This window comes from Thalassophryne amazonica, chromosome 11 (assembly GCF_902500255.1).
Source record: "Thalassophryne amazonica chromosome 11, fThaAma1.1, whole genome shotgun sequence".
NCBI classification, from domain to species: Eukaryota; Metazoa; Chordata; class Actinopteri; order Batrachoidiformes; family Batrachoididae; genus Thalassophryne; species Thalassophryne amazonica.
In genome coordinates this window covers 73,963,434-73,976,118 of record NC_047113.1, presented here as the reverse complement: position 1 = coordinate 73,976,118, position 12,685 = coordinate 73,963,434, and the positions used below count along the sequence as shown (strand labels likewise).

The window sequence follows — 12,685 nt, the reverse complement described above, 5'->3', positions numbered from 1 at the left end:
TGAATATGACTTTCCTCCAGTCATCCACAGTCCACGATTGCTTTTCCTTAATTGTAACCTTGTTTTTTTCTGTTTAGGTGTTAATGATGGCTTTCGTTTAGCTTTTCTGTATGTAAATCCCATTTCCTTTAGGCGGTTTCTTACAGTTTCATCCCATTCATTCCTCATTTGTTTTGTTGTGCATTTTCGATTTTTGAGACATATTGCTTTAAGTTTTCTGTCTTGACGCTTTGATGTCTTCCTTGGTCTACCAGTATGTTTGCCTTTAACAACCTTCCCATGTTTGTATTTGGTCCAGAGTTTAGACACAGCTGACTGTGAACAACCAACATATTTTGCAACATTGCATGATGATTTACCCTCTTTTAAGAGTTTGATAATCCTCTCCATTGTTTCAATTGACATCTCTTGTGTTGGAGCCATGATTCATATCAGTCCACTTAGTGCAACAGCTCTCCAAGGTGTGATCACTCCTTTTTAGATGCAGACTAACGAGCAGATCTGATTTGATGCAGGTGTTAGTTTTGGGGATGAAAATTTACAGGGTGATTCCATAATTTATTCCTCAGAATTGAGTGAGTCCATATTTTTTTCCCTCTGCTTGGTCTAAAAAAGTAACCGTTACTGACTGCCACGATTATTTTTCCTGATTTCTTATAGTGTTTCTTAAAGCCAGAAAGTTGCCATTTGAAATGACTTTAGTTTTGTGTCATGTCTGTGATCTGCTTTTTTTTCTACAAAATTAAACAACTGAATGAACATCATCCGAGGCCGGTGATTCCATAATTATTGCCAGGGGTTGTAGTAGTGTGGCATTCGGTCAGTGAGTTCGTCAATTTTGTGGAACAAACAGGTGTGAATTAGGTGTCCCCTATTTAAGGATGAAGCCAGCACCTGATGAACATGCTTTTCTCTTTGAAAGCCTGAGGAAAATGGGACGTTCAAGACATTGTTCAGAAGAACAGCGTAGTTTGATTAAAAAGTTGACTGGAGAGGGGAAAACTTATACGCAGGTGCAAAAAATTATAGGCTGTTCATCTACAATGATCTCCAACATTTTAAAATGGACAAAAAAACCAGAGACGCGTGGAAGAAAATGGAAAACAACCATCAAAATGGATAGAAGAATAACCAGAATGGCAAAGGCTCACCCACTGATCAGCTCCAGGATGATCAAAGACAGTCTGGAGTTACCTGTAAGTGCTGTGACAGAAGACGCCTGTGTGAAGCTAATTTTTTTTGCAAGAAACCCCCGCAAAGTCCCTCTGTTAAATAAAAGACGTGCAGAAGAGGTTACAATTTGCCAAAGAACACATCAACTGGCCTAAAGAGAAATGGAGGAATATTTTGTGGACTGATGAGAGTAAAATTGTTCTTTTTGGGTCCAAGGGCCACAGACAGTTTGTGAGATGACCCCCAAACTCTGAATTCAAGCCACAGTTCACAGTGAAGACAGTGAAGCATGGTGGTGCAAGCATCATGATATGGGCATGTTTCTCCTACTATGGTGTTGGGCCTATATATATCGCATACCAGGTATCATGGATCAGTTTGGATATGTCAGAATACTTGAAGAGGTCATGTTGCCTTATGCTGAAGAGGACATGCCCTTGAAATGGGTGTTTCAACAAGACAATGACCCCAAGCACACTAGCAAATGAGCAAAATCTTGGTTTCAAACCAACAAAATTAATGCCTCGCAGATGTGAAGAAATCATGAAAAACTGTGGTTATACAACTAAATACCAGTTTAGTGATTCACAGGATTGCTGAAAAAGCAGTTTGAACATAACAGTTTTGAGTTTGTAGCGTCAACAGCAGATGCTACTATTATTGTGAACACCCCCTTTTCTACTTTTTTTTTTTTACTAATAGCCCAATTTCATAGCCTTAAGAGTGTGCATATCATGAATGCTTGGTCTTGTTGGATTTGTGAGAATCTACTGAATCTACTGGTACCTTGTTTCCCATGTAACAATAAGAAATATACTCAAAACCTGGATTAATCTTTTTAATCACATAGCACTACTATTATTCTGAACACTACTGTATGTAGACAGGTGTGTGTGCCTTTCCAAATCATGTGCAATCAACTGAATTTACCCCAGCTGGACTCTAATTAAGCTGTCGAAACATCTCAAGGGTGATCAGTGGAAACAGGATGCACCTGATATCAATTTTGAGCTTCATGGCAAAGGCTATGTATTCATAGCCTTTATATTTTTAATAAATTTGCAAAAAATCTCCAAAAAACTTTTTTTCACATTCTCATTATGGGGTATTGTGTGTAGAATTGTGAGGGAAAAAAAAAAAGAATTTCATCCATTTTGGAATAAGGGCTGTAACATAACAAAATATGGAAAGCGTTAAGTGCTGTGAATACTTTCTGGATTCACCGTAAACATTCCTGCCATGCAGAGCTCTGCAAAGGATACCAGACCTGCCTCCATGCAATCCTACCAAATCCCACTAATATGTGCACATAACACATTGAAACAAGATGTTCATTCTTCCTGATAAAAGTAGGTCATGTTTATTTATACAGCTCCAAAAATCACGCAAATGTCTCTCTGGGCTTTACAATCTGTGCATCATATTGCACCTTCTATAGTCATGTTGTTCGAGATTAGAGTAAAATTCCAAGATGCACTTCCTTGTTGAATTGGTTTAGTTGCCTGCAATTAGCTGACTGACCTCCAAGTTAAATGGAAACTCCACTTTTGAATTTAAGCGGACACGTCCACATAGCTATAAAGAGACGATGTCCAAAATGTCATTTGTGCACATCCCCATATGTTCAAATGGAGACATTTGTGAAGCCCTGACTATTTTATGAGTGAACCAGGTTATCAATGTATACCAGATGTGGGACGAAGTCACTGTCAAGTCACTCTCAAGTCATGAATCAGCAAGTCCCAACTCAAGCCTCAAGTCAGCTTGCAAACAACTGGTGGTCATTATGACTTGAGACTTGACTTGGGACTTGCTGATTCATGACTTGAGAGTGACTTGATGGTGACTTCGTCACACCTCTGCAGTGTACCATGGCTTCCACAGAAATGATAGCCATCCCAGGGTGGGAATCAGTTAATGAAGGATTAAAAAGTAAAAAGTAGGGTGTGGTTCGCCATCTTCTGCATTCTGAGAAACCAACATTTCTCAACATTGCACCCAGTGAGATCCCTACTTTTTCTAGATCAGGCTCAAAACTTCTCAATCACCCCTCACACCATTTCAGAATTCTGTTTGGTTAATTTTGTTCAGGGAATGTTAAAGTTAAAACCTGTTTTTCCATCTGTCAGTATCTTCCTCTGTCGTTCTTTGTATTTGTCCTACATTTCCTTTCCTGTCTTCTGTCTTCATTTTTGTTCCACCAGTTTGAACTTGTGGCAGGTAAGATGACAGATTTACAGGTGCTTCTCATCTCCTGCCTCGAGAAGGAAAATAACACTGACATATGCCGTGCGGCAGATGCCAGCTGGTTGTGTCAACAGTTTTGAATTCTTGCCTGCATGTGTGAGCCACACCATTGATGAAACATGGCAGTAAATGAAGCCAAACAAATAGCCTTTACAGATCATAGCTAAGTGTGTTTTTAAAATGGTGAGTGACTGGTCTTGAGGCTCATGTCCAGGCCTTTGTCCATCCACTGAGCTTCAAGCTAACTGCATTAATTATGGAAGCTGACTGCAGGCAGGCGTGTGGTCTCAAGGCTTATATTTGGTCCTCTGTTCATCCAGTTGCTCATGTCATGTATTGTAGAATGCACTGGTGCCACACATCACCGCATCAACCACAGCACAAAACCACCTTGGGTCCTGGATGGCATCCCACTGGCCTTTTCCATCTCTTGGGAACCTCACCACTGTGGCACCTACGTACTGGATCACATTCAGAGAAAGACACTGCATGGCCAAACTGTTGTACCTAGCATTCCCTCATAATGAAAGTTGTTTTTCCCCTCATCCGAGTCTCTTTGAGCAACAGTTTATTTGACACAAAGTAATTCCAAAAGTACCCAAGGATCCTTCAAAGAAATCTCGTACCAAAGACATCTCATCATTGTCGTAGGTCAGCGGTGACCTTGCAAGTCTCACAATCATACAGTAAGACAAATAAGCACCAGAACCAAAAAGACTTGGAGCTTTGTACTCCTGAAAAGGTATCAGCATTGCCAAACACCTCTATCCAGGGACGTCATAACTCCATAAACTTGTTTACTTTTGCTGAAGCCAATGCAATTTTATTTCATTAACTTCATTTTGCAGAATGAGACACTGAATTGACCTGATTTTAATTGATGCACTGATGCGACAGATCAACTGTTAATACCTTATTTCATAGGGTTTTCGTAATACCTTAATTCTTACCATACTGACTTGACTTGGTCTGTAAACAAAGGTGACAAAAAATATGTTTGTACTTGATGAGCATATTTTATTTGGAAGACATAAGCACAGGATTTTGAACAAGCGCATTTTGTCTGCTTCTTCATCCATTCATCCATTCATCAATGGGTTTAGCAGGAAGCATGCTGCATTTTTGGACTTCCCATCTGCTGTTGAAGGGCACAATAAAGGTTTTGTGTGCCTCCGGTCTGTGTCCTCTGTCCGCCCTCCCTCCATCCTCTTTCCATTTAAGCCACAGATGTTCCCAGTGCCATCCCACTAAAGTGCCTCCAGACAAGACTGTTCGGTGTTTGTGAAAAGCCACAAAATCTCAGAGGTCAGTGTCGCTGGCTTTGATAATGCAGTCATGCAGACTTTTTGGGATGTCTGCACCATTTATTGATAAGTGAAGCTTTGTAAGACTTTGGAAATTAACCATAAGCATGTTGCATTTTATTCCAGATGGTGCATTTTTTTAATCACCCACCAATGAATGACCACAACACTTAAAATAGTCTTGGACAGTCAACACTGGTGAGTCGCATCTGTGAACAGTGGACAATTAGCTGTGATGGAGGAAATGCACAAGTCATTAAATAGAAACAGACAATGTGCTTGTATGTTCAAATACCACACCCCTGCATTCCATAGGTACACCTGCATGCCAATGCAAAGCCTAAAAAAGCATTCATACCACTGGACACTCAAGCATTCAAACCTTGGTTCAATTACCAGTCAGTTTACTTGACCTCGTCCTTGGACGAGACATTTCATTTGGATTGTCCCAGTCTTATAGCAAGGGAATTAACCTGCAACAGACTGGGTCCAGTCCAGGTGGGAGTCATAGAATCTTCAAGCAATGGAATCAGGGAACAATCACCGTGCTAGGACCAATTTTATTTATTCACTTTATCCATGCTTCCCATAGGCAGTATTATTAGAAAGCATTGCTTAAATTTTCATTGTTATGCAGATGATACCCAGCTTTATCTATCCATGAAGCCAGAGGACACACACCAATTAGTTAAACTGCAGGAATGTCTTACAGACATAAAGACATGGATGACTTCTAATTTCCTGCTTTTAAATTCAGATAAAACTGAAGTTATTGTACTTGGCCCCACAAATCTTAGAAACATGGTGTCTAACCAGATCCTTAATCTGGATGGCATTACCCTGACCTCTAGTAATACTGTGAGAAATCTTGGAGTCATTTTTGATCAGGATATGTCCTTCAATGCGCATATTAAATCAAATCAAATCAAATCAATTTTATTTATATAGCACCAAATCACAACAAACAGTTGCCCCATGGCGCTTTATAATGTAAGGCAAGGCCAAACAATAATTACGGAAAAACCCCAACGGTCAAAACGACCCCCTGTGAGCAAGCACTTGGCGACAGTGGGAAGGAAAAACTCCCTTTTAACAGGAAGAAACCTCCAGCAGAACCAGGCTCAGGGAGGGGCAGTCTTCTGCTGGGACTGGTTGGGGCTGAAGGAGAGAACCAGGAAAAAGACATGCTGTGGACGGCAGCAGAGATCAATCACTAATGATTAAATGCAGAGTGGTGCATACAGAGCAAAAAGAGAAAGAAACACTCAGTGCATCATGGGAACCCCCCAGCAGTCTAAGTCTATAGCAGCATAACTAAGGGATGGTTCAGGGTCACCTGATCCAGCCCTAACTATAAGCTTTAGCAAAAAGGAAAGTTTTAAGCCTAATCTTAAAAGTAGAGAGGGTGTCTGTCTCCCTGATCCGAATTGGGAGCTGGTTCCACAGGAGAGGAGCCTGAAAGCTGAAGGCTCTGCCTCCCATTCTACTCTTACAAACCCTAGGAACTACAAGTAAGCCTGCAGTCTGAGAGCGAAGCGCTCTATTGGGGTGATATGGTACTATGAGGTCCCTAAGATAAGATGGGACCTGATTATTCAAAACCTTATAAGTAAGAAGAAGAATTTTTAATTCTATTCTAGAATTAACAGGAAGCCAATGAAGAGAGGCCAATATGGGTGAGATATGCTCTCTCCTTCTAGTCCCTGTCAGTACTCTAGCTGCAGCATTTTGAATTAACTGAAGGCTTTTCAGGGAACTTTTAGGACAACCTGATAATAATGAATTACAATAGTCCAGCCTAGAGGAAATAAATGCATGAATTAGTTTTCAGCATCACTCTGAGACAAGACCTTTCTAATTTTAGAGATATTGTGCAAATGCAAAAAAGCAGTGCTACATATTTGTTTAATATGCGCATTGAATGACATATCCTGATCAAAAATGACTCCAAGATTTCTCACAGTATTACTAGAGGTCAGGGTAATGCCATCCAGAGTAAGGATCTGGTTAGACACCATGTTTCTAAGATCTGTGGGGCCAAGTACAATAACTTCAGTTTTATCTGAGTTAAAAAGCAAGAAATTAGAGGTCATCCATGTCTTTATGTCTGTAAGACAATCCTGCAGTTTAGCTAATTGCTTGGTGTCCTCTGGCTTCATGGATAGATAAAGCTGGGTATCATCTGCGTAACAATGAAAATTTAAGCAATGCTGTCTAATAATACTGCCTAAGGGAAACATGTATAAATTGAATAAAATTGGTCCTAGCACAGAACCTTGTGGAACTCCATAATTAACCTTAGTCTGTGAAGAAGATTCCCCATTTACATGAACAAATTGTAATCTATTAGATAAATACGATTCAAACCACTGCAGCACAGTGCCTTTAATACCTATGGCATGCTCTAATCTCTGTAATAAAATTTTATGGTCAAGAGTATCAAAGCAGCACTGATGATCAGTTAGCTGTTTTACAACTACCCTTTCAAGAATTTTTGAGAGCAAAGGAAGGTTGGTGATTGGCCTATAATTAGCTAAGATAGCTGGGTCAAGTGATGGCTTTTTAAGTAATGTTTAATTACTGCCACCGGTAAAAGCCTGTGGTACATAGCCAACTAATAAAGATAGATTGATCATATTTAAGATCGAGCATTAATTAATGGTAGGGCTTCCTTGAGCAGCCTGGTAGGAATGGGGTCTAATAGACATGTTGATGGTTTGGAGGAAGTAACTAATGAAAATAACTCAGACAGAACAATCAGAGAGAAAGAGTCTAACCAAATACCGGCATCACTGAAAGCAGCCAAAGATAACGATATGTCTTTGGGATGGTTATGAGTAATTTTTTCTCGAATAGTTAAAATTTTATTAGCAAAGAAAGTCATGAAGTCATTACTAGTTAAAGTAAAGGAATACTCGGCTCAATAGAGCTCTGACTCTTTGTCAGCCTGGCTACAGTGCTGAAAAGAAACCTGGGGTTGTTCTTATTTTCTTCAATTAGTGATGAGTAGTAAGATGTCCTAGCTTTACGGAGGGCTTTTTTATAGAGCAAGAGACTCTTTTTCCAGGCTAAGTGAAGATCTTCTAAATTAGTGAGACGCCATTTCCTCTCCAACTTACGGGTTATCTGCTTTAAGCTGCGAGCTTGTGAGTTATACCATGGAGTCAGGCACTTCTGATTTAAGGCTCTCTTTTTCAGAGGAGCTACAGCATCCAAAGTTGTCTTCAATGAGGATGTAAAACTATTGACGAGATACTCTATTCCTCACTCACAGAGTTTAGGTAGCTACTCTGCACTGTGTTGGTATATGGCATTAGAGAACATAAAGAAGGAATCATATCCTTAACCTAGTTACAGGTGCTTTCTGAAAGACTTCTAGTGTAATGAAACTTATTCCCCACTGCTGGGTAGTCCATCAGAGTAAATGTAATGTTATTAGAAATGATCAGACAGAAGGGAGTTTTCAGGGAATACTGTTAAGTCTTCAATTTCCATACCATAAGTCAGAACAAGATCTAAGATATGATTTAAAGTGGTGAGTGGACTCATTTACATTTTGAGCAAAGCCAATTGAGTCTAATAATAGATTAAATGCAGTGTTGAGGCTGTCATTCTCAGCATCTGTGTGGATGTTAAAATCTCCCACTATAATTATCTTATCTGAGCTAAGCACTAAGTCAGACAAAAGGTCTGAAATTCACAGAGAAACTCACAGTAATGACCAGGTGGATGATAGATAATAACAAATAAAACTGTTTTTTGGGACTTCCAATTTGGATGAACAAGACTAAGAGTCAAGGTTTCAAACGAATTAAAGCTCTGTCTGGGTTTTGGATTAATTAATAAGCTGGAATGGAAGATTGCTGCTAATCCTCCGCCTCGGCCCGTGCTACGAGCGTTCTGGCAGTTAATGTGACTCGGGGGTGTTGACTCATTTAAACTAACATATTCATCCTGCTGTAACCAGGTTTCTGTAAGGCAGAATAAATCAATATGTTGATCAATTATTATATCATTTACTAACAGGGACTTAGAAGAGAGAGACCTAATGTTTAATAGACCACATTTAACTGTTTTAGTCTGTGGTGCAGTTGAAGGTGCTATATTATTTTTTCTTTTTGAATTTTTATGCTTAAATAGATTTTTACTGGTTATTGGTGGTCTGGGAGCAGGCACCGTCTCTACGGGGATGGGGTAATGAGGGGACGGCAGGGGGAGAGAAGCTGCAGAGAGGTGTGTAAGACTACAATTCTGCTTCCTGGTCCCAACCCTGGATAGTCACGGTTTGGAGGATTTAAGAAAATTGGCCAGATTTCTAGAAATGAGAGCTGCTCCATCCAAAGTGGGATGGATGCCGTCTCTCCTAACAAGACCAGGTTTCCCCAGAAGCTTTGCCAATTATCTATGAAGCCCACCTCATTTTTTGGACACCACTCAGACAGCCAGCAATTCAAGGAGAACATGCGGCTAAACATGTCACTCCCGGTCCGATTGGGGAGGGGCCCAGAGAGAACTACAGAGTCCGACATTGTTTTTGCAAAAGTTACACACCAATTCAATGTTAATTTAATGACCTCCGATTGGCGTAACCGGGTGTCATTACTTGCCGACGTGAATTACAATCTTACCAAATTTACGCTTAGCCTTAGCCAGCAGTTTCAAATTTCCTTCAATGTCGCCTGCTCTGGCCCCCGAAGACAATTGACTATGGTTGCTGGTGTCGCTAACTTCACATTTCTCAAAACAGAGTCGCCAATAACCAGAGTTTGATCCTCGGCGGTGTGATCGCAGAGTGGGGAAAAACGGGTAGAAATGTGAACGGGTTGGGCGGTGTACACAGGGCTTCTGTTTAGGGCTACGCTTCCTCCTCACAGTCACCCAGGTCGGCCTGCTTTCCCGGCTGCTCGGGATCTGCTGGAAGGGAACTAACGGCGGCTAAGCTACCTTGGTCCGCACCGACTACAGGGGCCTGGCTAGCTGTAGAATTTTCCATGGTGCGGAGCCGAGTCTCCAATTCGCCCAGCCTGGCCTCCAAAGCTACGAATAGCTACACTTATTACAAGTCCATTACTGCTAAAGGAGGCCGAGGAATAACTAAACATTTCACACCCAGAGCAGAAAAGTGCGGGAGAGACAGGAGAAGCCGCCATGCTAAATCGGCTAGAGCTAGTAGCTTGCGCTAAGCTAGCGGATTCCTAAAAACACAGAAAGTGAATAATGTGTAATAATTTAGAGGTGATTCAGCAGAGGGAGTGCTTTAGTTAAGGCACGTGAAGATTACACTGTGAAACAAATCGTTATCTAGATCAATCTAACTGCGCAGATTAAACAGCTAACAGATACAGCAAAACACCACTGTGCTCCGAACAGGAAGTGATACAATACCGCAGTGAGAGCCAACCACCAGTAGTATATTAAGCAAATATGTAGGACTGCTTTTTTACATTTGCGCAATATCTCTAAATTAGAAAGGTCTTGTCTCAGAGTGATGCTGAAAAAACTAATTCATGCATTATTTCCTCTAGGCTGGACTATTGTAATTCATTATTATCAGGTTGTCCTAAAAGTTCCCTGAAAAGCCTTCAGTTAATTCAAATGCTGCAGCTAGAGTATTGACAGGGACTAGAAGGAGAGAGCATATTCACCCATATTGGCCTCTCTTCATTGGCTTCCTGTTAATTCTAGAATAGAATTTAAAATTCTTCTTCTTACTTATAAGGTTTTGAATAATCAGGTCCCATCTTATCTTAGGGACCTCTTAGTACCATATCACCCCAATAGAGCGCTTCGCTCTCAGACTGCAGGCTTACTTGTAGTTCCTAGGGTTTTTAAGAGTAGAATGGGAGGCAGAGCCTTCAGCTTTCAGGCTCCTCATCCTGTGGAACCAGCTCCCAATTCGGATCGGGGAGACAGACCACTCTCTCTACTTTAAGATTAGGCTTAAAACTTCCTTTTTGCTAAAGCTTATAGTTAGGCTGGATCAGGTGACCCTGAACCATCCCTTAGTTATGCTGCTATAGACTTAGACTGCTGGGGGTTCCCATGATGCACTGAGTGTTTCTTTCTCTTTTTGCTCTGTATGCACCACTCTGCATTTAATCATTAGTGATGATCTTGCTGTCTTCCACAGCATGTCTTTTCCTGATTCTCTCCCCTCAGCCCCAACCAGTCCCAGCAGAAGACTGCCCCTCCCTGAGCCTGGTTCTGCTGGAGGTTTCTTCCTGTTAAAAGGGAGTTTTTCCTTCCCACTGTCGCCAAGTGCTTGCTCACAGGGGGTCGTTTTGACCGTTGGGGTTTTTCTGTAATTATTGTATGGCTTTTGCCTTGCAATATAAAGCATCTTCGGGCAACTGTTGTGATTTGGCGCTATATAAATAAAATTGATTTGATTTGAATCACCGACACCCGCGGGCCACAAAATGCACCAGATAACAGAATATTTACAGAGAAATCCTTCAAATGATGATACACACACCAAAGTTGGCACAAATACTCCTTAAACATTACTCTTTTGAAAAAAACTGAGTATCCAGTTGAATTACAAACAAGCGGCCAGGTAGGGGTCAATTGAAGAATTACACAAGGGTCAAAATTTAAAACTGTTCCAATCATATTGAAGGCTTGAATATTGAAATATTCCTAAAAGGTATAGTCTGAACCATCTATGACTGAATGTTATGGAGTTATGGGGTAAAAACAGCAAGAATGGTCAGCTTTAGTTTGTCCAGGTGTCAGAAGTTAAAGTTGCTCCAAATATTGTAAAACGTGATGCAAATTATTGGTAGAGTTAATAGGGTTTTAAAAGGCAATAGTTTGCACAATGTGTCATGCTTAGTTATCACCTTACAGGGTAACATATGTCACATGTCATATAATCCAATGGACGTCGACATTGTTTGACCTTTACTTTGGAGACCAAGCATTCAACACAGTCAAAACTATTCCATTTATTAATCCTATTAGTTCAACCAATAATTTGCACCAGTTTTTTTTTTTTTTTAACCAGAACTGGAGAAACTTTAACTTCTAACCCCTGTACAAAGTGAAATTGAACTTTGTCACCATTCTTAATGTTTTTACCCCATAACTCCATAACATTCAGTCATAGATAGTCTAAACTATACCTTTCTGGAATCTTTGGTATCACGGTGTGGTATAGCTTTCAACATGATTGGAACATTTTTAGATTGTGAACCCTATGCAATTCTTCAATTGAACCCTACCAGGCCGCCTATTGAAAATTCAAGTGGATACTCAGTTTTCTCAAAAGACTAATGTCTAAGGAGTATGTGTTCCAATTTTGGTGCCTGTTTCCAGAAATGAAAAACTGTTACAGTTATCCGCTCCACTACCAGGGCGTGTATAGGACGCAGGGGTGGTGGCCAAATGGTTAGTGTGCTTGGTTTCAATGTCGAAGGTTCCTGGTTCAAACCTCACCCCTGCCACATTCCTCCATGTAATGTGGATTTGCGTCAGGAAGAGCATCCGGCGTAAAACTTGTGCCAATTCAACATGCAGATCCACCTCAGATCTGCTGTGGTGATCCCGAGTGAAAACAAGGGAGCATACCATCATTTCAACATTCTTTAAAGACTATATCCAGAAACTTGTTAAATCCATATTAAGAGCTCAGCTGTCCTGTGGGGAAAAGATGATCCAACACGGCAACGGTGGATTTAATAAAGTGGCCATTGAATGTATTGTGTTTCCCCAAAAAAAAAGAAAAAAAAATTATTACTGTACCTTCCTCTTCCACTGGCTACAGCGTCAATCTCATCAAAGAAGACGATGGACGGCGAGACAGCCCTCGCCTTCCGAAACACCTGCAAGCAGAGGAAGAATACACAAGAGGAAAACTAGACAGATGTTCAACAGGGACAATAACTAACTATGAACACAAACACACACAGGAAGCAAAGTGTTTAATCACAACACAAGTTACACCAAAGGTCATCTGTTCA

At 40.7% G+C, this 12,685-nt stretch overlaps 1 protein-coding gene across 1 annotated transcript in view; it reads right to left on the bottom strand.

The window, feature by feature from the left end:
* The window catches only part of spata5 (spermatogenesis associated 5), a 253,710-nt gene that overhangs the window by 183,117 nt on the left and 57,908 nt on the right, over positions 1–12,685 (bottom strand). Inside the window, exon 14 of the mRNA XM_034182173.1 lies at positions 12,468–12,547. Coding sequence (XP_034038064.1) covers positions 12,468–12,547 — 80 coding nt within the window. The remainder of the gene's footprint in view (positions 1–12,467; positions 12,548–12,685) is intronic.